Below are 27666 nucleotides of genomic sequence, written 5' to 3'. Positions count from 1 at the left end.
GATAAGGTAAGTATTCATATTCAATATAGAGACTTGTGATCTACAACGAAGACTCCTTTCGGCAACACTAAATCCAGTGAGAACTCAACCAAGCTATGATAGACGAGAAAGTTTATTACAACCATCTCAAACTAACAAAAATGACAAGGGCAACCAACTGCAAAAGCGGTGGAGTGTATAAAAATTTTAATACTGTAAAAAAGGAACCAAGCTTGAATATAAAAAAACCGAACACCTGCAAGAAATGTGGAAACGCTTTTCCCAAAGGACATTTGAACGTGTGCCCAGCGAAAGAAATAATCTGTAATTACAAAGGACACTTCGGAAGATTTTGTAAATCAAAAGGGAGAAGGCCAGCTGTAAATAATCTGGAAGAAATTGTAAATAATCCGAATTGTTCATATTCCCTAGAAGACCTACAAGTGAAAACAAAAGAAGATTTTCGTGGAGTGATAAAGCCTGGACAGAATAGGGAACAAGTGACAACGACAATTATTCAGTGTTAAGCACTCGAACCATTTACGACAACGGCCTCGAAACGAAAAAACTTGTCAATTTTGTTTTAGGTGAGGACGCAATTGTAAACATGATTATTCCAGTGGATTCAGCTAGTCCAGTAAGCTTCTTGAAACAGAATGTACTACATGAGCTGAAATTGAGAAATTCACAGCTGAAAATTTAACCCGTCGACAAGAAAATCCGAGCACTACATTGTGGCTTTACTAATGACCCAATCAACATTGTCGGTAAAATAGTAGTCAAAATACAATCTAACGGATGTATTCCAGATGAAACTCCATTTTCAACTTAACTTACCCCGAATAGCAATAGAAATTGCACAAAGACAACCATTACTGCCAGTCAGCACTGTGTTCCTTCCGGATCCGTGTAAGTCAAATTTTCATTCGAATACAATCCTCAACTTGTACAAAAATTTTTAAATGAAATTTTATTAGAGTAGGAAAAACATCATTGGACAGAAATATCACACATTTCCATTCCCCGTTTAAACCTTTTCAAATCAAAGGTAGAAGAGTTCCCCTACATTTACTAGAAGCGTAAAGATGGAATTGAATAGCGTGGAACAAGATATGCCCATCGTGAAGTGAAGTAATTGCGACGAAGACTGCTTTATACGCCCAATCCTAATCACAAGAAAAAAGGATGGCATTGTTAAATTATCTCTAGACTCAAAACTTTTAAACGATCAGATATTCAAAAATAAATATCAAATGCCTAAATTCTACGAACTCTTCGACAACATCGCTCTCCAATTTACAAATAAAAGATCAGGGGAACTGTGGTTCAGTGCAGTAGCTTAGATTTGAAAAATGCTTACAGTCAACTACAACTATGCATTGATACGAGTAAACAATGCAATTTTAGCATAGTAGGAGGCAAAACCACCGGAACATACCAATTTTTAACGGGACTCTATGGGCTGGGAGATATGCCAAACAAATTCCAAAGGGTAATGGATTCGCTGTTAAAAGATATTCGATTTATTAACTGTTATCTTGACGAAACTTTAATTGCCTCAAAAGGATCTTTAGAAAAACATAAAGCGATCCTTTGGAAAATTTAAAGTATTTTGGAAAGTAAGAACATGGCAGTCAAGTGGAAAAAATGCGCGTTCTTTCGAAAAGTAATTGAAAGGCTGGGGCTCAAAATATCCCAATCGGGGGTAAAACCATTGGGTGGTAAATTGGACTCAAAAAAAAATCTCCCAAAAACAAAAAATAACTTCGAATTAGGATCATTCTTTGGTGCAATAAAGCAATACATGAAATTGTACTAATTTTGACAACACTAAGCTCTCCGTTACGTCCTTTATTAGTCAAAAAATCAGTTTACCATTGGGATGAGCCTCTCACGAAAGCTATCGAAGAACTACAGAGACAAATTGTAAATATAACGGAGAAAAATCATTTTGACATAACAAGGATGTCCAGATTAAAAACAGATGCTTCAAACAGTGGTCTGGGAGCCACACTAGAACAGTGGGATGGAGAAAATTGGTTAACTATAGCATTTGCTTCCCGATTTTTAAATAACCACGAAATGAAACCTTCAACTAATGAACTCGATTTTTTGAGAGTGGTTTGGGCAATTGAACACTTCAAGAATTATTTATAAGGCGCCGAGTTTGAAATTGTTATGGATCATAAGGCACTACTATTGGCGTTAAACGCAAATCAGAGCAATAAATCAATGCATAGCAGACTTACCTGTTGGGTAAGTTGACTTTTGCCGTTTAATTTCAAAATAAAACATATCCCAGAAAAAGAAATGGGATTCACTGACCTATTATTGAGTTTACTCACAGGAAAACCCTTCCGACCTGATATTATGATAACGAATTCTTGGTGTCGTGGTGACACGGTGAACAAAATTTTTCGAAAACTTTTCTGTAAATAGTGATTGTAAAGATTGTAAAGAAGAAACGCATAAAGAACGAATTGTTAAAAGATAATCCAGTAGATGTATATAGTGTAAAAAGAACTTCTAGCTTGATTGCGTAAATCCAATGGTCGGAAAGAAAAAAATATTACTACATAGCCAACGGTCGTTCTTTGCGAATGTTTTTAAGTACGTCACAGACACAATACGAATTTGCAATTCTAAACACTCGCGCTCAGAGTCTTGTTCAAGCAGTGTATTCCACTAAATCTTGCCAAATTCAATTTCAATCAATTTTTCCTAGCAGAAAAAACTTACCTTTTTTAACACAACCTTTATTATCAAATGCTTTAATTCTAAATCGAGAAGATAATATTGAAAACAGAAGTTCAATCCTCAATACATTCTATAAAATTATCCTTTCGGGCGGAAATTCAAGGAACCTCAGTGAAATTTGGTAACGACATTATGTCGGAAATTCATAAGAAATTTCTCGCAAAGTACAAGGGAGAGCTAAAACTACTTACAACTCCTCTAGTATTTACGGACCAGTGCTCCAACAAATTGATCAAAATGATAAGACGAAGACAAAATCCTTACAAACGTAAAGAAGGCAGTGGCAGAAGGTCGACCTTTGGATGGATTTGAGGCGTACTTGAAGACTTTCAACGGGACATCCATGTAAAGGAAGGAATAATATGACAACAAGTAAATCGTTCCAGCAGCCTTAGATCCCCATTTATGACATTATTGAACTAAACCCATCCAGGACAGTTCGTGATGAAAGAGCTGGCAGAGAAAATTTGATGGCCACACCTCTAACGAGAAATCTATTACCACCGGAAAAACTGTATTCAGTGCATAAAAATGGGTGAGAATCTTAAAATTTTTCTGGGCTCAAACAATACGGAGAAATTACCGGTTCTATTAGCACTAAATAAAAAAATTGACTTGAATTTTGCAGGCTCGTTAGAGAAAATCTGGGGCACATCAAAATACCTCTTCTATGTATATATAGATTCACAAAATTCCCTTTGGCAAAGGTGGTGAACAATACTTCAGCCTCTTCTTTACTAACAATTATGTCGGATTACTGTAATCTACACTGGTATCCGAAGCCAATTAGGTCGTGCTTCATTTGGAACGATTTTAAAAACTTCTGCGAGAAGAATAAAATTAATCTAATTTCATGTACAGTTGGAGATCATAGATCTAACGGAGTCATAGAACATCTTCTTTATACAGTCAAAGCAAAACTTTTGGCAATGTCGTTTAACAAAGCTAAGCCGACTTTAAATGCGGCGATTGATAAAATCATTTCGAATCTTCGTTCAACGAAACAACCACTTATTGGATGTTCTCCTTTCTGTAAACATTTTAATAGATCACCGAATACGTTCTGGAAATCTTTAGTTTCACGCGCCATTGGTTTAGATAAATGGAAGCCGATTTTGTCATAAGAGAGAGCGCAGGACGGGGGAGCGAATGATACCACAGAGGACGGATACCTAGAGGAAATGATACCGGACAACAGGGGACACGAGAAAGACCCTACCGATAAAAACAGATCAAGTCGTACCGAGAGCCCCATTATCTAACCCCTTCAGTCAAGGAGGTAATTGGTATAGAAAGTCAGTGAACAGAAGGGAACGCCAAACGTACCTTAAATCTTTTGTCGGAAAATCTATTTCAGACACAAAACGTACTGTAACCCTAGATAACGGCCCTGTACTTAGAAAATTGGACCTCGCTTTCAAGAAAATCTAAATTTGGCACCAAGTAAATTTTTGTCCGTCCCGAATACTTCAGTTACTAAAAATGGTTTAGCAGGAAAAAGGAAGAGAAACTCCCCTCTGAAAAGAATGGACTCCAATGCAACCGGTCCAACAATAGCTTAGACACCAACGGGCTCCAGTTCGATGAAAAGGAGGAAAACAAAAGCCAAACTCACTAGAGGCTTCAGCTTCGTTAACTCGGATTTATCTTCACCACTAGACCTAGACCATTGGGACAATGTTTTAGAGGATTATTTGGGCACTGAACGGGAGGTTTATCCCAATTTCCAAGTCTTTTATTGGTGATAGTGCTCCAGATCAGCCAAGACGAACACTTCCCGGCGAATTCTCAATCTCGGTCTACTCTGCATTAACTCCTGGCACAAACAAAAATCCGATAGCAATTGAGAGTTACTCTGAGAAGCAAACAAGGGCAATAACAGAAACTCCAAGATGCAGTTCGTTTCGCCCAAGAAGGAACCCAGACCCCCCAAAATTTTATGGAGGGAGGCGGTTTTTGAACAGGTGTCCCAGCAGCTGCGATAATAGTCGTGATTGACTCAGAAGAGGAACCACTAATCACATTTTTGTCAACCAACAGATGCCAGATGTCCAATACTATCGAGTCACCATCAGCAATCTTGACACATCTGGAGGATATACCACCAAGACCAACCTTAGTTGCAGAAACGACACAAGGCTCACATTTGACTACATCCTCAATTAACCCGAAAATTGTTGTGTTATGCTCCCCATTGGAAGAACTCCCATTGGATAACAAAGACATTGAGGGGAGCGATATTTTGTCAACACTTGATACGGAAGTTAGAACAGCAGACATTTTCGTTCAAATATTCAATTCCTCAGCTTAAACTCACAAAAAGCATTTAGTTTAATTGGACATCAAGTCGTGCTTTTTACCATTGGTTCATACATCAATTTGTTATAATTTTTCTTTACACGCTCAATTCTTAACCTTAATGATCTTAGTAGTAGTTCCTTGTTGGACTCATTTTAGCAAAATTACCATTTTAGTTTACTATGTTTTTATTGCTTATATTAATCATAACCCCAATTGTACAAAACAAATTTTTTTACTAATTTGTTCATTTGCTGTATATATCTGCAACATTTTGTAGGTAGCTTGTAAGTTTTATCTCATATTCATCTCCGTGTTAATGTGTGTGTTCTCATGTAAATTCCATTGGTGCTGAATGCTGATTCTTTTTGTGTCAAACTTCGGATCCCGTGGGGTGAAGGGAGAAGGGAGTATAGGTGTGATATTGGCTACTTAGTAAAAGTGCAGATACAATTTTTTCGTGCATTGGGGACTGTGGTGATTGTGCACTTTAAGTAGTAATCTTGGCTGTGACCTCTGTTAGTTAATTAGATACCAGGAAGTTGTTAGCTCTACGAAGTCCTGTGGAATTCGCGTCACTAGTTGCTCTATTTAGACATCGGTCTGTTTTAATTTGACACACTTACTTCTATTCTTTTAACTTAGATAGTTAGTTTAGCTTACCAGTGGAATTTGTACACTCTTTATTAATCTGTGATTCTTTTTTGTAAAGTTATGAGGTTTTTTAAGATTTCAAACTTAAAATGGTATCTGAGAATCCTCTCGGATATTGTAAAGTTAAAAACAAAACGGCATCTGGGTGTACCAACTACAAATAGGGTTGAGAAAAAAGTGTGATACAATTGTCCCTTGCAAAGAAGAAGACTTGACCACGAGCCGAAAAGTTTTGATCAACTTCGTTTGTTAGTGGTACAATTATGTATACAGTCAAGGACAGGGAAACGGACTGCCTCATTTGTGAACTGACGAGTCACTAGATTCTTAGAATTTTGTTTTTCTGTGTTTTCTGGTTTTTCTGTGTTTATTGTCAATTTTTTGTAAAATTTTGTCTGGTTTCTGATAGTTTAATTGAGTTTTTAGAGTATTTTCTATGAGCGCAAGCGGTTGTCAATTAATTCAAGTCGGACTGTGACGAATTTAGACCATGACTTGATGCGTTAGTCTCGCGTTTCAACGAGTTAGTCCCAGTCAAAACTAAACTCAAGCTTATTTCACTAGTTTAACAAAAAAAGAAGACCACTCAGCTATTTATGTCAAAAATTTTTGCGCAATTTAGATCAGATTTTCCAGGGGAAGGTTGTGTTGTGTCTTAGTTATAAGTATAGAATAAAATCGAAGCCTTTGGTCTTGTCAACCACCTCCTTAACCGAGTCATGCTGTGTTGAGTTGAGTTTTGGAGGGCTGAAATTTCTTACTAGGTTACATGGTAGAATAGTTAACAATACCCGAAAACTCTAGTATCGAAAAGATGATATGTAAGTTTTCACTTTTATAGCTCAGAGCCTTTGCACGTACTTTTTCTTCATTGCTTATACAATTTATTACATAAATTTAAATTGATTGTCAATTACCAAACGTCGTAACGTTTTTTAAGCTTTCTTCTGATGAAATTTTCATTATTTTTTATGCCGCAAACAATATTTTAAATTCCTGCTGATGGTAAGAATCAAATTAACTCAAAAATGTTCTTAGCTGCCATTAATTATGACTTGTTTAAAGCGTATAAACTGCGTATAAAAGCGGAACAGGTAGATTCAATTATTGTCAACTTGATTAAACTTAAATCTTTATGGCATTTTCTTTACGCTTAGTTGCGCTTCCGAATAGTACCAACAAATAAGAAAACATATGTTGTTGTTTTTGTTTATTGTACCGCTTTTTCCGCTCTATCACGTCATGTCATAAGTCAGGGGTACCGAATAAGGGAGAGCCCAATTAGCATAAGAAGAGTTTCATTTGAAATGTTTTAGTTAATTTTTACGGGTGTTTACTTTTTACTGGTCGCGGCAGCTCGAAACACCATCCAAGGCTTATGAGCATATCGCCGATCATCTCTGTGCTCAGAAATGTTATGCTATTTGTGTCTTATGCTGGTTGGATTGAGGTCGATTCCAGTCAGGAGTTTACAGGTTCTGTAAACAGTTTATTACCTATTCCCAATCTATAGCATTCAAAGGAACTATTCGTTCCGTTTATTTCGCACATTATTTATACATATGCCTAGTCCATACCAATTTCTATTTCAGTTATTTGCGAAAATAAAACAGCTCATTAATTTTTCATATTCTAATTTTTTTATGGTTAGAGAACGATTTTAACCTCACTGAAAAAAAAACGAACAATTTTTGATCCACCAGAAAGTAAAATTCATGCGATTTTTTTGTTCGCGACTTTAATTCACCTGTTAAAACTATCTTCATCAAATATTAGAAAGATTTATGGTTAGTTCCGTTAGAGTATTTCAACGCCGACCACAACTTGTTCAAGCAGCAAAGCTAGATCATAGTGAATCGCTAAGTTTGATCACCTGTCAAACTTATCTTGCAGAGGTACTTTGGGCTGTGAAATTGCTTTGTTGAGAATAACCAGATGGTACAAATTCAAAGGATTTTAATCCCACTACAAGACCATTACAAGGCCGAAACAGATATCAGGGCAAAATTACGACTTCAATAGCCGAGAGAGTTGCATAGGGAGTTTAGGACGCACCCGCAGCTAGTAATTGATCTTAAGGTGAGTTTGTGACACTGCAACGAAAGCCAGTTAGACGACAGCTGGGGTTGTTTTGATGCCAAGATGGTCTAAATGGCAGAAAAACTTCAACCAATCAAAGTCTTTCAATCTGTTCATAGGTGACTGATTTCCATGCTTTTTCGCTAATTGAGAAAATCTGAATTAATAAATTGATTTAATGATGGTATACAAATTTACATGTTCTTTTTCATCATTAAGAAGTGTAAAGGGGATTTCCACTTGCAAATTGACTGCAAAAAAATCTGTATACACTAAGTTCATGATAAAGTGTATACTGATTTTTTTGCAGTCAATTTGCGTTACATCGGAAATTTCCGATTCCGTACATAACCTACTATCCGAAACCCCCCTCTCGCCAATAGCCCCACCTAACCCCCATAAACCGATTACTTGGAAGCGCTTGTGAAAAATTAGGCCGATCTGCTTTTTATGACAAAACGCCAATCAGACACTTCATATGAGGCACAAATTTCTATTTCACATAATTCCACTCTCAAAAACCATAATTCCATTAAATCCTTCCCTTGAAAGTACTCTTTAACAATGCACAGATTATACTTCAGTTTCCACGAAAGTGAAGTTGGGCGTTGTGTTTTAAATTCGGCACATTCAAAAGAGTTAATTAAATTTTCAACCCTCCAAAGCAAAGAATTTATAGCTTAGAGATCTTGCAGACAAGTTGTGATATAAAAGGCTACTCTAATTCACCGCATGGTCTTGTTAAACTTCTGGTCCAGTTAAATTAGGTTTCTAATTTTGTACCAGCTCACGCCTCCAGTACCCAGAAAAGAAGGTAAACATATGTTACAGGCTTTTCAATTTTTAAAAGCCCCGGACCAATTAAAATTATCCTTCCTAAATCATTGGACGGGGGTAAGGGTGTGGCGTGGGGGGTGTGGCGTGGAAGGGGGGTAGGCAGGAGTTTTCCACTTGGTTAAAAGAACTCCTTCTACGCCAATCAGAATTTTTCCATTTTGAGTGATTGTTTACGTGATTAGCTCAGGGGAAAAATTGCTAAATTCTTTGAAAGAGCCTTGGCTACCTTAGCGTTCCCCAAAATTGATTTTCGCCGCAAGAAAACTTTTATTTACAAAGCCTTGATTAATAGGAAATTTTGCATACGCACGGTAAAAACTCACTTTTATTTTTCATATTTATCATAATGGCTTGCCTAAAAATCGAATGTTTCTGACAGTTGGGACAGGTATTATTGTTAAAAAAGCAAAAACTTTCAATAAAATAATTTAACAAAAGTTTTTTTTTCGGGATTAATAAATGTTTGATAAAATAAAACCCTTCCGACAAAGTATTAGCTTTTTGTATTTTTTTTAAAAAATTTTTTCAGACGTTTTGGAAAATTTTTTCACGATCGCAGAAGTTTGAGTTTTACCCAGAACCAACTTAGGGTTCTCGAAAGAAAAATTACGATTAAAAATTACTCGATTTTCGAAAGAAAAATTAACCCCCACTTCTCTGTGTGCGTACACAAATCCACTAGTTTCGAAAAAGACCCTGCTAGATCTGAGATTTGGGTCAAATACAAGCAAGGAGTTGTTCAAAGCCCTCTTTGTAAGTAGCTATGCCCAAATGACTTTACACAAAAATTCATGGTCCTCGGTTTTGTCAATTTTTTGAACTTTTGGCCAATTTTGGAGACATTTTGAGATTTTCATTCACTCGAAACAATAACTTGTGGGTGGCTCTCTTACTTTAGAAGCTACGCCCAATTTTTTATTACACAAAATGTTGTGCTGTTCAAAAAAGTCCAGTATACTGATTTTTAACAATTGTTTTTGGAATTTTTTGCACTTCTCTCGAGAACTTTCCTCAAAAGTTTGAGATTTTGGGTTCTTTACAAGAAGCGTTAATGGCTTCTGCGTTAATGGCTTTGCTCAAATAATTTTAAAAGCTTAGGGCCCTTGAAAAAGTCAAATTTTTGAGTTCTTGATCAATTTTGGACTTTTTGCTTGAACAACACTCTGCCATTTCTCAGGTTAATGGTTTAATCGAATATATAAATTAGGCAAAAATTGGTACGCCCTTGTAGGAAGAAGCTTCAGGAAAAATCAAAATTGTTTCTTTCATCTCAAAAAGTATACCTCCAATTGTTCCAAGTTTCAATTCTCGCAGAAGTGGCATCTTCCTTCCTAATTTTTCTCAGAAAATTGTTGCGGCCTTGAAAAAAAAAACCAAAAACGGAGGTTTTGCCGTTTTCGCATTTTAACAAGCTTTTTTTACTCTTCTCGAAAACTACCCTGCTAAATCTGGGAATTAAAGTTCAATCGAAAAAAACTCTGGAAATGTAACTTGTTTAAATGGCTCTGGGACTACGCTTTCATTCGAGAAAAAATTTTGCGGGAATTTTGCATCCAGAAGCAGCTACGCCCCAAATTCTGTAGATACACCGTTATTTACTTAATCAAAATCAATATATGATCACCGATCAAAACATCGGTCATTTTCGAGTTTTTTTTTTGCAAAAATTGCCCGGCCAGTTTGGAGGTTAATGGTTCATTTGAAAGAACACGGTGCAAAAAGTTTCCATGAATAAACGCTTACATTCTAATTTTGTAGAAAAATTGTTATTGCTTTAGGAAAAATCCATATGGAAAATTTTACATTTTTTTTTGAAAACTATCATGTCCTGCTTTGATTTGGAAGTCAATTGAAAGAAGAGTAGCAGGCATCTCGCCTACAGAAGCTGATATATTAGAGAAATCACTCAGGTTTTGGGCGAAGTCTTCTTTTTGAAATTTTGAAAATTACGTATTTCATCCTGCATCAGTACAACTTACTCTAAACAGATGGGCACCTAGTTAAAAACAGGTGAAGAAAAAAATTTACAAATAACTCAAAAAGTCATCAATTCGTTTAAACGTAAAAATTCATTTAAGTACTTTTGCTATGCGCACGTAATCACCCAGAATTATCACTTTTTTCTTATGGAAGTCTATCTTTCAAAACTTTACTGAATACATTTTACCTTCATTTTTTGTGAAGATTTTGAGTTGATCGTATATCTGCATAATTTAAAAAATATTTATATATTTTATGCTTCTGCCTCTTGCTTTCGCTTATGCGTCTTGAAAATAAAACTCTCCAGTTATTTCAAGGCTGTCTTACATCAAAAAATAAGAGAAGAAAATCTGTTGTAAAACTGGCTCTACATATTCTGCATCAATCTGTTTTTGAAATAAGCTAATAGTCTACAAAAATACTCTTAGTAACACTCACTGATTACTCCATGTCTTACTGAAACTCTTTCAAATGGCAGCACTTTAAATTACCACGCTATATTGTTAGTTCATTTTCATCCCTCCACTGGTTTTTCATCCTTCCAAAGATCCTGACCTCTCCCCCCAACTGCTTTGGGGGATATCAAATTTGCCCCCTCCAACAGCTTACAGCTCATCGTTTTTTCAAAATTATTGTTTTTGTTTCAAATCTATTTGCATCATCTGAAAGTTTTGTGATTGTCTCATGATGATATGTGTTGAATTATCAATGACAAATAGGGTATTTTTGTTCTATGGCCCAAAATTATTCTTTTTGATTTTGAAAAATTTGATCATGATGCTGGCTGGAATCTGCATGCAAATTCGCAATTTAATGAGCAAAAAAATAAAATTAGGAAAAAGCAATTTTCACTTTTGAATATCGTGAAAATTGCTGCCATTACGAAGTCAAAGTCAGCACTAATTAGGCGGACGCACTGTTTGGTGCGTGTGTCGGTCACTGGACTCCAGAGTCAATTCTTTGAAGATGTTCCAAAAAGTAAGTGGGGTTCCACATATAAAGTTTCAGTGGATTCCGAGCACAAATACCATGTACCATATTTTTTGGTACATCAGTTGTATCGCAAATTCTGCAGCGAGCAAACATAGCAAATTGTTCTGGACTCCGCAAATAAAAGTGGATTCTGCAAATTGTATTAGTATCAACATCTGTAAATTTAAACCGCAAACTTTTAATGCTTAATAACTTGATATAAGTGAATTACGGAAAAAGTACGCGGATTCCGCATTTGATTTCTTTTTAGGAGCAAAATTTATCACTTTGTATTTTATATGGGAATGATTTTCACAAAAAAATCTCAATTTTTAACTGAATTTTTTTTTTTTCATTTTTTTAACATATAAGGCAATCGGAACATTCAGAAAAAAAAATGAAAAAATGAAACAAGGAAAAAATTAAATCAAAAAAAGAACTCCCTACATGAAGCTTTCAAAATTAGTTTTGCCGGGACCACATTGAGTTTTTTTTTCTATATAAATGAAAACTTTTAGTCTTTATAAGGCCTACATGCTCGCTTTACTCGCTCGAAATCAGACTAAAATTCAAAATTTTTACTAAAATTGGATATTTGCATGGAAATAAAAAAAAACAAGACTGCTAACCTGATAAAGACTGCTGGAACAGATAAAACTAACCTGAAGAAAAAACCGTAAAGGATTTAAAATGCGATTTAATTGGCATTTCAATGCCCTGAATGTGCCGATTGCTTTTTAAGATATATGGAGCAGTAATAACATGAAAAAATTAAAAGTAATAAAACAAAATGATTTTTTTTTAATTTGAAATTTTTTGTGAAAATCATCCCCCACACGAAATACAAAGTACAAAGTGATAGGTAAAAATGGAAAACCGAAGGATCAAATTTTTCTTCGGACAACTGAAAAAACGGGATTTTACGATTTATCTTCTCGCTATAGGCTCTTTTTTTTCCTCGCATCAACATTCTTTCTGCAAATTCTTTCAAATTCTTTCCCCTTCTCTTTCTTGATTTTTAATCTACGGAGAGGAACATTTCCGATCCATCATGAATAAGCGGGAGATGTGTGAAAAGAACGCCAAAATCTGCAGAGATTATGCGAAAAATGCCCTCTCCACACAAACACACACTTTTCTCTTTTATTTGACTTTCTTGTATATTTTTGTATTATTATTTTTGTTCCGACTTTCAATACGAAAGTAACGGAATATTTGTGCTCGGGGTGGGTTTTTTTCTTCAACCAAATTTCAACTTTTCAACTAGCCATTTTTGATAAAAATTTTTTGATATCATTCAAAAGATATTGTTGTCTTGAGCTTAAATTTGAAAAGATATTTTACCTGTGATCATTTTTCGTAAAGTTATGGGGGTTTAAAGAATGCCATTTTGGCCAATTTGGGACAATTAACGCGCGATATATTTTGCGCTATTAACGCGTAAGCGGAGAGTTAATCCGTCTTAGAAATCGTTCCAAATTGGTTGAATGAAGCTAATTTACCATAATTGATTTGTTACAAGGAGCGAAATCTATCCTTTTGTACTTTACATGGCGTGAAAGGGGATGATTTTCATAAAAAATTTCAAATTTTAGAAAAATAGTTTCATTTTATTTTATTACATTTTTTTTCTGTTATTACTGCTCCATAAACCTTAAAAGGCAGTCGGAACATTCAGGGCTTCGCCCTGATACGAGCAGTCTTGATGATAGAGATTCACAATTATTACTTAGTTCTACAAATAATACTCTCAAATTGATAGAATTGCTCGAGTTTTCTGTTTTTGAAAAAAAAAACGATAAATTGGCTTTTTGTTTTGTGTCATTTATCATTCGTCTAGATTTGTACAGCCAAGTGGTATCTAATTGCCTATGCAGATATAATTCCAATCCGAAGTTGGCCGGCGATAATTGAATTTTACCCAATTCTTAGAACAGATAATGCTAACCTGAAGAAAAAACCGTAAAGGAATTAAAATGTGATTTAATTGGCATTTCAATTTAAGAATACCAAGGTAATAGGTGTAATTTGATACAAATAAACTTTTTTTTACTTAATTATAATTAACATTCATTTAAACCCCAATAGCGGATATAACGGAGGGGGGGGGTGGGCTGGGCGGACGCTTCTTTTCAGGGATTCTACTCCCTGATTAACCAAAGGGTCCTCCTTTGGTAATATTTTTAGACCTCCATTTTGTCTGACTGACTCTAAAACGTTCTAAAGTCGCCTTTGGCGTCAATATATATTATTTTGGAGGGGGAAGCACGCACCGAAAACACGATTTTTTTTTGTCAAAACTGTCCAAAAAGTGCCTGAAAGCTGTTTTTGGCCTGTGTTTTTTTTTCTGAAATTGGCATGCGGCTAAAAATTTTGGCCAAAATAGGGTCTTTTTAGTGATTTGGTAGAGCTCGGAAAATTAATTTGGTTGACTTACTAAAAAATCGACAAAATTTTCGAAAATTTTTTGAGTTCAACTAACAGTACCTCTAATTTTCTTTCCCCGACTGCATGTCAAAATATTCAGAAAAGTTAAATTAATTAACAAAATAAAAATTATAGTTTTTGCACAACTACGTACATCAGTGATGCAAAATCAAAAAAATATTTGAAATTTTTTGAACTTTGTTGGGTTATTTATAATTGATTGAAATAGTTTTTAATTTTGTTTGAATTGTTATCTATAATTACTTCACTTCATTGCATGAATACTTTTGAAGAGCCTTTCAAACAGTTGACAAAGAAAATATATTTTAACCGATTAAGGCCCATCGAGTTTCGATGCGGGCTAGACTGGCTACCCGGAGAGTTGAAAAGCCCGGAGAAATATTTCTAACTATTTATTAAAAACATTTATCATTTTAAACGTAAGATATCACTGATGATTTAAACATCTGGTTTCGCTGATTAAAGACTTGGTCTATTTTTTTTTCTTGAAAAAAATCTCTCATTCAATTGGTGGAATCCTTCATTCGCAAAGGACCGAATGCGCGAAAATAAAAATCAGCCAATCAGATTTCAGTTACCTAAAACTTAGAAAGAAAGTAAAGATTTCCAGGGACTGAGTATTGATATTGGCCAAATATAAAACCGGCATAAATATGCAAAATTTTCAAATTGTCACTGGCCGCCGCCGAATTGGGAAAAACTTTATGTTTCAAGGGTTTCGTTATGAAAGAAGCAAAATATTGCTTCATTTAATTTATTTTAATTGAATGGCAATTACTTCTTTTTAAAAATTGACTTTCGGCTAATTTTGTCTTTGGTCCTTGGCCCTCAAGTTTTTTTTCGCCCATTCGGTCCTTCGCGGATGAGAATAGCCCCCCATTCAATTCAGTGGAGTAAGACATAAATAGCCTGCCTGGAAACCCCCGAGCAGAGGTGGGGGGGGGCTAATATATAAGTAATTGATTGAAGTCTGGGGGAAAAATAAAGCACAAAAATCATTATCCGCATAACTTTGCGCTGCAAATAATGATTTTTTTCCATTTCTAAGTTTTCCAATGAAATTAGGATAGTGTTTCTAAAAAAAACTATTTTAGCATTGCCTGCTGTTTTAACGAACCTCATTAGCGCAAACTTATTTCAGCAAACTTGAGACGCAGCAGTATCAATTATCTGACTCGCTCTTTTCGTTTTTGTTTCACTTTTCTCCTGTTTTTTTTTAATAAATACGTTTCATTGCAGTTCAATGGAAAAACCTACCGTGACTACCGTCATTTTTTGTGACCCGAGCAAACAACCGGTATGAAAAACCAAAAAGTGTGTCAAGTATCCAAAAAACAGCTTTACTAGCGCTAACATCCGACATTTTTATAAAATTAAGAAAAAGATACGATTTCTACCGTTCGCTTAGAAGATGCTGTATTGGCCGAAATAATAATAACAGCCACATCTTGAAAAAAATAAAAAATGGAAGGGGCGTGCGCAGAATATTTTTTAGGGGGCCGAGTTTTAAAAATTTTTGCAATTTTTGCCGACCTATTTTTTTGGTCGACCAATTTCATTTTCAGAGCTCTTCGAAAATAATAGAATAATAGACGCTATTTTGTTGACAAATTTTCTTCGCTAAAAGCAAATTTAAAAAAAAAAACAGGCCAAAAAACAGGCGTTTTTAGGCACTTTTTGAAAATTTTGACCAAAAAAAATGCATTTTTCGGCATTCCACCCCCCTCAAAATTAGTAATATTGGCGCCAGAGGCGTCTTTAGAAAAATTTTGAGATTGGTCAACCAGAAATGGATGTCGTAAAATTATACCAATTACCAAATTATACCAAAGGGGGGATCCTTTGGAAAAGTTTGGCAACCAGTGATGAGGGTGGGAGGGCGGTCGGATAAATTTATTTTCGGATAAATGACATAGCGGATGTTTGACATATCGGATGTTTACCGAACACCCATTGTCTCATTACAGTTATTTTTTTACCGTTTTTTCTTTGATATTTAGTCATATTTTCCTCTTCAGGTTTCATAAACTCTTATTTAAAAACATAAATCCATCTGCGATGTTTTAAAACCATCCGAAAAAAAAAAGATTTTTTGAAATGTCACCGTAATTGAAAACATACCAAGCAAAATGATGCTTGCTTAGATGTGATGTTTAGAGTAAAAACTATGCATATCTTTATTTGCGAAAAACATACAAGCAAAAGATGTTGACTTTTGTATTGATTTTTTATGGTAAAATAAGCCCTGAAATCAATTGATTGGTTTTGCTGCTATCGTATTTTATTTGTTTGTTTGTTATATTTTCTACCCCTGCAATACTATTTTACTCTGCCTTATCTTCCATTTTTACACCAGGGAACAAGCGGCCCCGCTGAACAGAAATATATCACCAATATGAACAAAAATGCCTCCACTTGTTAAGAAAATCCAATTTATTTCCATCAATTTTTGTTGTTTATTTTCGCTGTTTTGATCGGATCAAGAAGAACTGATTAAATACTTAGGTACAATTGGGGAAAAAATTACGACAATTGGAATCAGACAAAATTGATTGTCATTTTTTTTCATTAAACCCTTTCGCTCTTCAAATTCAATTTCTGCCATTTTTAAGCAAAAACGCCTGTACTCTACGATATTATTGAATGAAGATTGAATAGTGGACTAAATAGTTATACCTCAAGTTTTCTATTTTCAACCAAAAAATGTTATTATATTAGTATTGTGCTTATTGTTATGGTGGGTTTTTGAAAGGGAGTTGATGGAAGGAAAGCAGTTCAGGTTTCAGCCGCGACTTATTCTTTTCTCCTTGACATTTTTTTGAATGGTTGATCTGCAGGATTTTATTTCAGAGAATCTTACTTCATTTTTTCTCTTTTCTTGCAATTTATCAACATTGAGTTGAGTTTTGTTTGCTAAATTTTTCTATATTTTTGTCAAATATCTGCTACTGATTCGGATTCCTTTATTCTTCATTTACTTTTTTTTGCCATAGGTTTTTCTCTCAGAGCAAAAAAAAATAAAAGTAAATGCTATAGGAAAGTATGGGATTTGTTTTTTCAGCGATAGATTGGTGCTAAGAAAAAAGATAGATATGAATGCTTCTTCCTGCTAGGTAAAATAGCATCATCTTTGAGACGGATGCAAAAACAACCAAATTATGCACATGAGACATGAAGATTAAAATTCTGTCTCTTTTTATCCTATTTAGATGCCAATGGAATAAATCAGATAAAATTACGCTTTCTTTAACAAAGAAAAAAATCCTTCAAAGTTTCCAGAACAATTTTTTCTCTGGATTTTAACTTTTTCACAGGACAAAACAACTAGAGTTTTAAGGAAGATTTTCCAACTTCAAGCGAGAATCATTTCAAAAAAATGCTGATAACAAAAGTTACAATTTATGCGAGCGCGGTGACATCGCTGTAGGTCTACACATATATAATTAACTCTTCTTTTTTGACATTAGTTGAGTACATCCTCGCTTTTGAAGAGGGGGGGGGGATTGTGGGGGCTGAAATGCCCTAGCCAATCAGAACCCATTTACAACCTAAAAAGGAAAAGAAAATTATACGTTTAAGAAACGCTGAAAAAATTTTAAGAAACGCAGAAAAGTTTAGCAGATTTGGCATTTCAGTCATGAGAATGAATACCCCCCCTCCAGTCTTTTTATAGAAATAATCAATCTAACTAGCAGCGAAACTGACACACGTACAGTTGTAATGTTCCTTCTGCCCATAAAACCCGTGCCTCTCGCCCCTAATATCAAAGTGATGCGCCACCAGTGACCTCTGCTTTATAGCACGTCAGAATACAAAAACAAATGACAGAAGAAGAATCAAACAGCAGAGAACACAGCGCATATAGAACAGTCCTTAAAGGCCCGATCGATTTCTCACCCGCTACAAGCACAAAATTAATTAGATTTCAGATTGAAAAACGCCGTCAATAAATAGTCCTGAAAAACGCCAATAAATAGAAAAACTCCTAGTAGTTAATAAAAAATTAGTCCTAAATTAGATGTTTCGATTATTATTTGTTCACTTAAAAAGCCAATTTTGTATTTCTTTCTATCGTCAATTATAAACACCCGAAGTGTTGTCTGCAGACTTAACTAGCCGAAGTGTGATTAACCTATGTATAAATTTTGCCTATTATCATCGTTACTTCTCGTTTTTTTTTCAAAATTAAATTTCCCTGAAAAAAAAACAATATCTCATTCAATCAATCAAGTACAGGGATAACTTCAAGCAAGCGTATAGCAGATAATATGTACCAATAGCAATGCAAATTTAGGTGAATTGCCGCGAACTTAACCGCAATTATATTGAATATTTTCAATTTTTGATGATTTGTTGGTTGCAGGTGTGAATTGATTACAGAGGGCTCTATGGGCGCTCGATACAGAACTATTTGACAGGAAATTGTCGATTAATCAATTATTTCAAAACGATTCTATCATTCTTACCAACTACTTTTGCTTGCACACAGTTTACTCGTAAAAGTTGTCCGATGAACTCCAACAACTGAACAAACTGAAATCAATGAAGGGAGACCCATTATTTGTTCACGTGCTGAATTGTCTACATTATACTTCAGTTTCGGCCAACTTTGAGCTCGTGTGAAGATTTTTTACTCAAATTTACCGGCTACTTCTGCTGCTGTTTCAATTTTTATCAGGTGACAAACTTCTTTTACCTTTTGTTTAAAGTAGATTTGTTTTTGCGTTCTAAAGTAACAGCATTAAATTTTTTTGGCGGCGATGGCGGCTATTTAAAAATATTGTCGAGCTTCTTCTAGGTCGGTCATCGGGATTTTTGAACTATGTCGAAGCCCTAGAACGACCTGACCTCATTTCGCATATATGACAATTTTTTGAAATAAGTAGAGGTTTTTGAATACTTTTCGGCATGCTCATGTCAATGTTGCGATTTCTTTCGGCGCGCAGTTTCTCCTCATTATTTTTGTATATTGGTACCGAGGCCTTCGATGCCAATATACAGGAATCATGGAGGGGAGATTGCGTGCCGAAAGAAAACGCAATATTGAATATATTAGAATTGTTTTATATTTTCATTTCAAGACATCTTTATATTTTTAAGGCATTCATTTTCATCACACCTACTCTAAATTTTTTCTGCAGGCGCCTAAAAAACTTTTTAAGTTTTGGTCTGCCCGAAAAAGATTATTATTTTTTGTCTGCTGGACAACTTTTTTTCCTGTATTAACCAGGCGGGCTGTAGAACAGTGTCAAAAACAAAACGTTGTTCAACAGAGTCAAAAATTTTTTTGAAAATTGAAAAGTAAATTAAATCAAACTGACGGAACCTAAGAAGATAAAATTAGCCAAAATTACTTGATGCCGCTTGTTAAACAACTAAAAAACACCCACGACATCATTAGTTTTTCGGACTAAACAATAAACCGTTATTTCAGCAAATTGCCAATTTTTATTCTAATTTTGCGCCAAAACTAAACAGTATTAATTCAATTCTTTTTAAACACTGTTGAACAAGTTTTCAGTTTCGGCACTGTTGTACTTTAAAACTGGTTGTACTGCCTCTACTGATGAGTTCAATATTCAATACAATCATTAAAAAGCTGTATTTTAAATGAATAAATGAGCTATTGACGGAATAAACAATCAAGCGCAGAAAAGGCAAAAAAAATCAGCGAAAAAATTTATAAGATGTTTACAGGAAAAAAGTGTTTACAGGAAAAACCTAGTAACCATTGAAAAAACACTTGCTCTTGCAAAATTACGTAAAAGTTGTAGTTGCGAGTTAGCCGGATTGATAATTTTCGAAGTTATTAGAAAAAAAAAACAAAAAGGACTAAATACCTGACTTGTGGCGTTTGTTTTTTGAGTACCTTTCCGATCAACAACCATAACATGAAAGAAGTATAAAGATATAATAAAAAGGCGCTCTTTCTCGGGTTGGGGTGCCCAACCTATGTTTCGACCGAATTTGGTTGAATGAATACACAGATGTTGTTCGACCCAAAATCCGTGGTCGAAAACAGCCCTTTTTGCCAAACTCAAATTCGAAACATTGTCGAAAACCTGGTTAAAACATAGTCAAATACTATGTAAAATAGTCGAATACCCTTTTTGTAAAAAAAATCTGAATTGCAGGACGAAAAAACAGTCTTTTCAACGGAAATTGAATTATAGTCGAACACTTAATACAAAAGAAGTAAAACTGTTTAATCGAATCTTGGCCTGCACATGGTTGAAAACAAATCCAAAACATAGTAGACTACATTGATTGAAACGTCGTTGAGTGCAAAGTTGAATGCATTAGTCTAGTTAGGATTGAATGCAGAGCCAAATCTTAGTCGAAAGCATTTGTTGATACATTGCCAAACACAAAAGGAGGTCTTTTGTTGGGATCAATTGAAAAATGCTATACGGGAAAAGTTTTTGTTGCCCGTATTCAATTTTTGCTACAAAACTTCGTTTTTAAAAATTATAGTCGCAAACCTGATATATCAAGGCAAAAAACTAGCTTATTGATTGTTATGCTTGCTACAAAATTTTGGCAATTACATCATATTTTTAGGTGGAGTAATTTTACTATAGTTATAACTTGGCCTTGGACGCTTAGATGTATACTAATTTTTAGTTTGCGACAAAGCGAAAAATCACAATTATTTCAAAATTTTGAAAAAAGTCCCAAAAAAGTAATTATTGGCCGAATTTGGCGAGCTGTGTCTTTCACTTTTGATTTATTGGGAGAGCTTGCAAACTCGTTTTTGTTGCTTTTAAAGATATCTTTTTTAAAAGTTGCAAAACTAGTGTTTACCTGATAAGTTTTGCATAAATTTAAGTCATTGACTAAAACACTTTCAAGTTTTTCGTTCTGATAAGCGAGTATTTATTAACATGAAGATCAAATTAGATGCCCTAGCATTTCGAGCAGAAACGGGATTTAAAGCTCCGATTTTAAGGGTCGCTCGAATCATCACACATTCGGCTGCTCAGCATGAAAAGAGGCCTCTTTGCTTCATATTTTACACCAACCATTTTCGGCATAAAAAGCTTGAAAAAAATCAAAACAAGTTTACAAAAAATATATATGTATGCAAAGTATGCGATACGGGATTTTAAAGATGAAAAGCGAATATAAAATGTTGCCGAATTTACACAGTAAAAAGGATAGCCTGTATTTATCCGATCACGTTCATAAGAAAACTACAAAAAAGATATACACTTTTTTTCAAACTAGTGTCGTTTTTTTGTGCAGTTTGATGTGAAAACTGCATAAATAAGTAGAAAGTTTGTGAAAAGTACACAATCGACAACAATTGTCTTCATGAACAGATAACAAACAAAACAATGAAAAAAAAATTATGAAAAGTTTTGCAAAATGTTTCTAATGTGTTCACAAATAAATTTTCAACCTTTTAGAATTTTTTTGCCAAGGAAACTCTAAATAAAGCTCTGAAATTAGGTTTTTTTTTGGTAAAAACCAATTTTTTTAGCTATTGAAAAAGAATAATGAAAAAATATTTTTTCAAAAACTTGCAAAACGATTGTTCCCCGAATAAATTTTGCATAACTTTGTCATTTTACCTAAAAGTTTTCAAGATATTCATTCTAGTAGGCTTGGGATTGTATTCCTCAACAACTGTTTGTCCTGAGAACTATAAAAATTCGAATGCTGAAAAACTTTTTCGCGATCAAAGTCGCATTCTCGTTGTGAATTTCGAGGAGCGAATTCGTTTTTTTTAGTGCGTAGTCAACTGAAACCCATTGGAGTTGCATCAGTAATGAGACATGCTCAAAGGGTGCACCAGGACATCGACTACTTCAACCCCCCGCATCTACCCCCGAGTCCCTTGTCCCCCTCGCGCGAAAAAAAAGAAGAAAATTAATTTGAAAACTTCATTCTGGAAGGAAAAAGCCGAACCAATACAAACATCGACGACACATGCAATAAATTTAATCGGTACTTTGGATCATCATATCAAATTATCAAATCAGTCTATCTCATTTTACAATCTATTTGCCATTTTTCTAGTTAGCTTTTTCTTGATCTCATCTCAAAGTTTAGCGCCTGTTTCGGCCAAATCAGACATTTGGCTAATGGGCTCGAAATTGAGAGACAATTCCTATTTTCGGCTAAATGACATGTTCGACCTTATGCACAGGACGAGCAATGCTTATATGTTCGATCCAAGCGACAGTGTCGTTAGTTTAGCCGAGTTACGACACTCTCGTTCAACTGGCCTAAGCAATGAGGAAACATCAAATAACAGTTCAGGAGCTCAGCTTCCCAGCCAATCACAGCTGCAGAATCAAAATGAATCCAAAGCACCAACTCGGGCAAGAAAACTCGGTTAGTTATCACCACGTGGAATCAGTGGCATGCGCAGAAATTTTTCTAGGGCTGGGGCTGCTTTTCGAAAAATGTTTGTTCATTTTGTCGGCCTTTGTTTTTTTAACTCGACCAATTTATTTTTCCGAGCTCTCCGAAAAAACTATAAGGACTCTATTTAGTCAAAAAATTTTGTTCGCCGCAGACAAATTTTCCAAAAAACAGGCCAAAAAAGGCGTTTTCAGGAATTTTTGGAAAATTGAGGCCAAAAAACGCATTGTTTCGTCGCGCGCTGCCCCCACCCCCTCAAAATTAGTTATATTGGCTCACAAAAGGCGCCAATATAACTAGAAAATTTTTGAGGTTGGTCAGGAAAAAATGGATGTAGAAAAGTTATACCTAAGGGGGGGCCCTTTGGAAAAATTTGGCAGCCAGAATTGAGGGCAACCACCCCCCCCCCCTCCTCGGCACGCTACTGCGTGAATTGTCTTTCAGCAGAAGCGTTAAATAGTTGATTAAAACCGGGGTTGGTACAGACATTGAAACTAACAGGAAAGTAGCAAAAAAGCGGAATAAATGACAGCGCTATGGACGCGTTTTGAGCGAATTTATGCGAGTTAATGACAAAAAAAAACTTTAAAACAATGAATCCAATTTCAGCCCGTTTGAAGTTTATTTGAGGTAGTGCAATATTCCCCCAGCCCAAATATCTACCCTACTTCATGATTTTTTTGTGTCTCACTCTTTTGAGAGAATGGGGGGGATAAAAAGTTAAGTTTTGAGTGAAAATTGTTTCACGTATTTCTAGTGAGGAGCACCCGAGTAATCTTCCTGACTGTCATTGCCTGTCTCCTCCTCCTCTTCCTCCTCATCGTCATCGCCCTCAGATGCTTGTGAGTACCCATACAATCAAACATTAAATAATACACAGAGAAACACACACACACACACACACCACACGTCCATACATATGTATTATTTTTTGGACTATTTTTATCAGTAAACAAAGTAATAATGCCTGATGATCTATCACAATTCTTAATGGTGCTTCAAACAAATAAATCTGACAAGTCGGGGAAAGAATCATTCGTAGCGGCCAAATTCGCTATGAAACGATTGAACTGATCAATTTACCCAAATAACAACTTAACATCCCTGATTTTTTTCTTTAATCGATATTTTATAGTTTTTCGTTAATTATTATCGCTTCAATTTTTTGCTCTAGCGATACGGTATCCTTGTTTAACAAGCGAAATAAAAGATTCATTTTTTAAATCAAAAAACGAGCCCCGGTGTACCCCTATTTAATACAAATTTTGGGGGGCCATCACTGACTCTTTTATACATTTGTCCTCCCATCTAGATACAACTGCGAACTGGAGTGTATCAGCCGGACTTATGGTTTCAATACATAACTGTTTTTTAACCTCTTCGTTACGCATGTTGTAGATAGTCGCATCCCTGTGTCAGGTCACTCAGGGCACTAAAGATTTTCCTACCCCTCATTTTCTCCAGAATAAGGTGAATCTCCGATTTGTCACATTTGATTCTTTTATAAATGCATCACTCGCTAGCTTTCAAAATCCCGTAAAGTTAAAATCAACAACTTTGCTAAGACGATGCTTTTGATAAAAATACTTCCGGCTCCGTTTATTTATTTGAAAAAAATTTTGACTTGAATCTTTTATCCGCCTCACTCCGTTACTAATTTTAGATTCGTTTCCAGTGTAGATAAGGATTATCTGGAAGGATATTTTCCTCTAATAAGTCCCCGATACCGATCTCTTCTTTTTCAATAACCACTAACTGAAACTTCTGAGCCCAGTCTTCCCAGAGTACCGGTTGTTCTCGAAATCAGCGAAGACAAAAAACGTCTTGGCTACGATAGCTTGATTCTATTTGTTACTGCGCAATTTAGAAGTGTGTACATGCAGTAAGTATTTAGTTATGTAGCGTGTAATGGAATGACAAAAGAATCAATTTGAGTCCATTCCAAGAGCGCTAATGGCACAAAAGTTAGCAAAAAATGACAATAACATTGACCATGACAGTCTTCTTTTGTAATACGTAACAGCCTACTTTTTTATTTATAGTATGTCGGTTATAGGTCTACAGGTCAACTAGGCCATTACTTTTAACTAATGGTTTCAAACTCAAACTTACTTTAAAATAAAAGAAAATGTTCTTTTATAAGTCTTCCATTCTTTGCATTTCAAATTTTAGTTTAAAGAAGTATCATCCATTTTTTGAAAACCACTTCGATTCAAATCTAATTTTATCAGCAAACCTTTCAGAATTTACCTTTAACTTTTTTGCAATTATTTTTTTTGCCTAAACGCTCGCAAACAAACTAGAAATAAATCATGCACAAAGTTATCAAGTTCGGTCGAATTGGCAATTATTAAGCTGCCCATTGCCAACAGAAAGTGATTGCAATTAACAGCTTGGTTCATTTTGAAATCAGAACACAAACACAAAACTGAGCGAAAATTATTCGCTACTGTTTTCGAAAATCAAAAAAGTCTTATTGTTTTTTTTTGCCCAAAACCTCTATCTTATCACTTTGATTATTCAATTTTGTGACTATGACTGACAGTGGTAGTGCTATTACCGAATTTGCATTTGATTTGTTTTCTCTAAGAGAACCAATCAAAGTTCTCAGTCTACTGGGTGACATTTTGAAAGGTTATACCCTAAAGTTTCTAACTGCCTAACTGTCAAGTTAAATGGATACGGGCGCTAAAGCGCTCTGGGAATTTATAGAGTTGATTTTTTTAAATTGGATTTCGTTAATATCAACTGAACCTACAAAGCATTCCCATCTCCCACGTCTAGTCCCATTTGCAATCTAGCCCCCGACGCATTTAGTACGGCTTCAAAAAATCTTCAAATTGACCATTTTATAAATTGCAAAAACTACAAAACAAACACTATATAATTTATAGGTAATCGCTCGTTTGTTACGCTCAGGGCTAAATTCTTTTGATTAAGACAAAACGAAAAAAACGCCTTTGTAATTTTTCGACTGAAGTGGAGTAGAAAATATTCATTCGGGATTTAAAGCAGGATCAAATTCATCCGACCATCCAACACTATGAGAATTTATTCAGTTTTCATCATTAATTTAATAGTTCTTTCGGAAAAAATTTAATCTGATTCGCAACTCGCGTGTTAATTGTTACGATTGCAAAGTGATTCCGCCGCTGAGTGACAATTTTCACAAAAATTGAAGTTAGTGACAGTTGTTAATGTTAATTATTTTAATTGTGAAATTAGCGGTGGAAGTTCCAGCCAATGGTAATATGCAGGGGCGGATTTAGGGGGAGGGGCGGACGCCCTTTTCCTCAGGGATTCGACCCCCTGCCGACCCAAAGGGCCGACCCTCTGCCGACCCTTTAGTATTTTTTTAGAAATCAATTTTCAGCCGACCGACCCGTAAATTTTTCGAAAGGCGCCTTTGGCGTCAATATATACTAACTTTGAGGGGGGACCGAAAAAACGCAATTTTTTGGCCAAAATTTTCCAAAAAGTGCCTAAAAACGCCTTTTTTGGACTGTTTTTCAAAATTTCGCCTGCGGCGCAGAAAATTTGGCCAAAACAGGGGACTAAACCTGCTTAGGGAGATCTCAAAAAATCAATTCGGTCGACCTAAAAAAAAGGTCGACAAATTTTTTTTAAAATCCCCCCTTCGAAAAAATCCTAGATCGGCCCCTGGTAATATGTATACCTGGAATATGTCTTTGGAACAGTAATATGTCCTGGAACAGTACTGAAAAAAAAAGATATTGTTGGGTTCAAGTTGAAACAGTACTGATTATTTACTGGCAGATGAACCGGGGTTCCCCCTAATTGTAAGTACATCGTTTTCCGAAGGTTTCCCTCGCACACAGGGACTGTGTTTTTTACTTGATTGTTTTTTTATTGGCAAGTAGCAAATGCTTGTGCTGTTTCGCTTTGTTGTGCTTTCAATCGGCTAATGGCTGTAGAGTACGTGCGATTGAATCAGTAGTTGCAGTGGGATCTCCTCAATAAAAAGTGTTGGTTACATCTTTTAGGTACTACAGCGACAAATTTCAGCCACTGATTTAAAATAACACTATAAAAATCTGTGCTTTAGACCGTTTTGCGCTTGTTGTTCCGACTAATTTCGAAGAAAGTGACAAAATATTAGTGCTCGGAGTGGTTTTTTCTCCACAAATTTCGACTTTTTAACATGCTATTTTCGAAGGTTTTTTTTTGTGTCATTCGAAAGGTATTGTTTTCTTAAGCCATAAATATAAATAAATTTCACCTGTGATCATTTTTCGTTATGGGGGTTTAAAAGATGGCCAATTTGGGAAAACTCACGCGCAAAATATTTCGTGCTATTAACGCCTGAGCGGATATTTTATCCGTCTTGAAATCATTCCAAATTAAACTGATGCATATACTATTTGGACTATTTAATACTTTGCTCTATTATGCTAATTATATCAATTTGTACTTTAAATAGCGTGTGCGGTGATATATTTTTTTTTTTTGGAAATTGAATTATTTTTTAAAAGTGAAAACTCTTTCATAGACTTTAAAAGGCAGTCAGATCATTCAGGGGCTTCATCCTGATACGAGACCACTGTTTTGGCATAAAAACTTAACATATTTTGGTAGACTGAGATTAGTATTTTTTTTAATGATAGGCACATGCCTTAGCAACCAAATAGTTATGCGGATTTGGGACTCGACTATGAAATTCGTTCTAGCCTTTTCTTTTTACTCTAGCCCCACATTTTGTGCTGTTATCATTGATATATTTCTCTCCAGATCAGCCCTATGACATGTAGAACTCAAAAAATTAGAGTAATTTATCCAAAATATTGAACGTGCACCAAAAAAAATTAAATAATGATGTGTTCAAAAAATTTAGAACTACATATCTGCTATTAACGGACAACGCTTGATTTTGGAGTGAAAATCTTTTTTTTGTTAATAAACTTTTTTTGCTTTTTTTGTTTCAAAACATGTTCTTTTTTTAAGCTCTCGCGTTGACCTCCATACAAAAAATGCATGTCAATCAGTTTCATCTAAAATTGCATATCATAAATTTTCATTTAAAAAAATGCTTATCATATAACTCCATGCGTGATTTCATTGAAAAAATGCATTGGTTTCTTGCATTGGTTCTCAAGAAAAAATGCTCATCATACAATTCCTAATTATGACACTTGTACGTTACGCATTTTTTTCAATTTTTTACTAATTATTTTTCAGAAATTCCTCTAAAAGGGTTATTAGATGAATTTAATTGAGCTTATAACGGGTTTCAATTGATTGAGATTATATTGGTCATCAAAATTTAGATTTTTT

At 35.0% G+C, this 27666-nt stretch overlaps 2 protein-coding genes across 7 annotated transcripts in view; one reads left to right on the top strand and one right to left on the bottom strand.

Annotated features, from left to right (window-relative positions):
* Positions 1–27666, bottom strand: part of LOC134845054 (kinesin-like protein KIF27) — a 539890-nt gene that overhangs the window by 333541 nt on the left and 178683 nt on the right. The gene's annotated exons all lie outside the window — the stretch shown is intronic.
* Positions 7210–27666, top strand: part of LOC134844524 (uncharacterized) — a 67544-nt gene continuing 47087 nt past the window's right edge. For 2 of the 6 annotated variants that reach the window (XM_063861249.1, XM_063861244.1), the window contains exons 1-4: positions 7210–7767; positions 18368–18682; positions 21738–22344; positions 23132–23216. In XM_063861249.1, the coding sequence (XP_063717319.1) occupies positions 21783–22344; positions 23132–23216 (647 nt within the window). In that variant the 5' untranslated portion in view covers positions 7210–7767; positions 18368–18682; positions 21738–21782. Of the gene's footprint in view, positions 7768–8496; positions 8582–8802; positions 8916–17974; positions 18683–21737; positions 22345–23131; positions 23217–27666 lie in introns of those variants that run through there. The other 4 variants (XM_063861245.1, XM_063861247.1, XM_063861248.1 and 1 more) reach the window with 4 other exon arrangements.

This window comes from Symsagittifera roscoffensis, chromosome 4 (genome assembly GCF_963678635.1).
Source record: "Symsagittifera roscoffensis chromosome 4, txSymRosc1.1, whole genome shotgun sequence".
Taxonomy (NCBI): domain Eukaryota; kingdom Metazoa; phylum Xenacoelomorpha; order Acoela; family Convolutidae; genus Symsagittifera; species Symsagittifera roscoffensis.
Note: the sequence above shows the minus strand (reverse complement) of the source record. Positions and strands in the feature narration are given on the sequence as shown.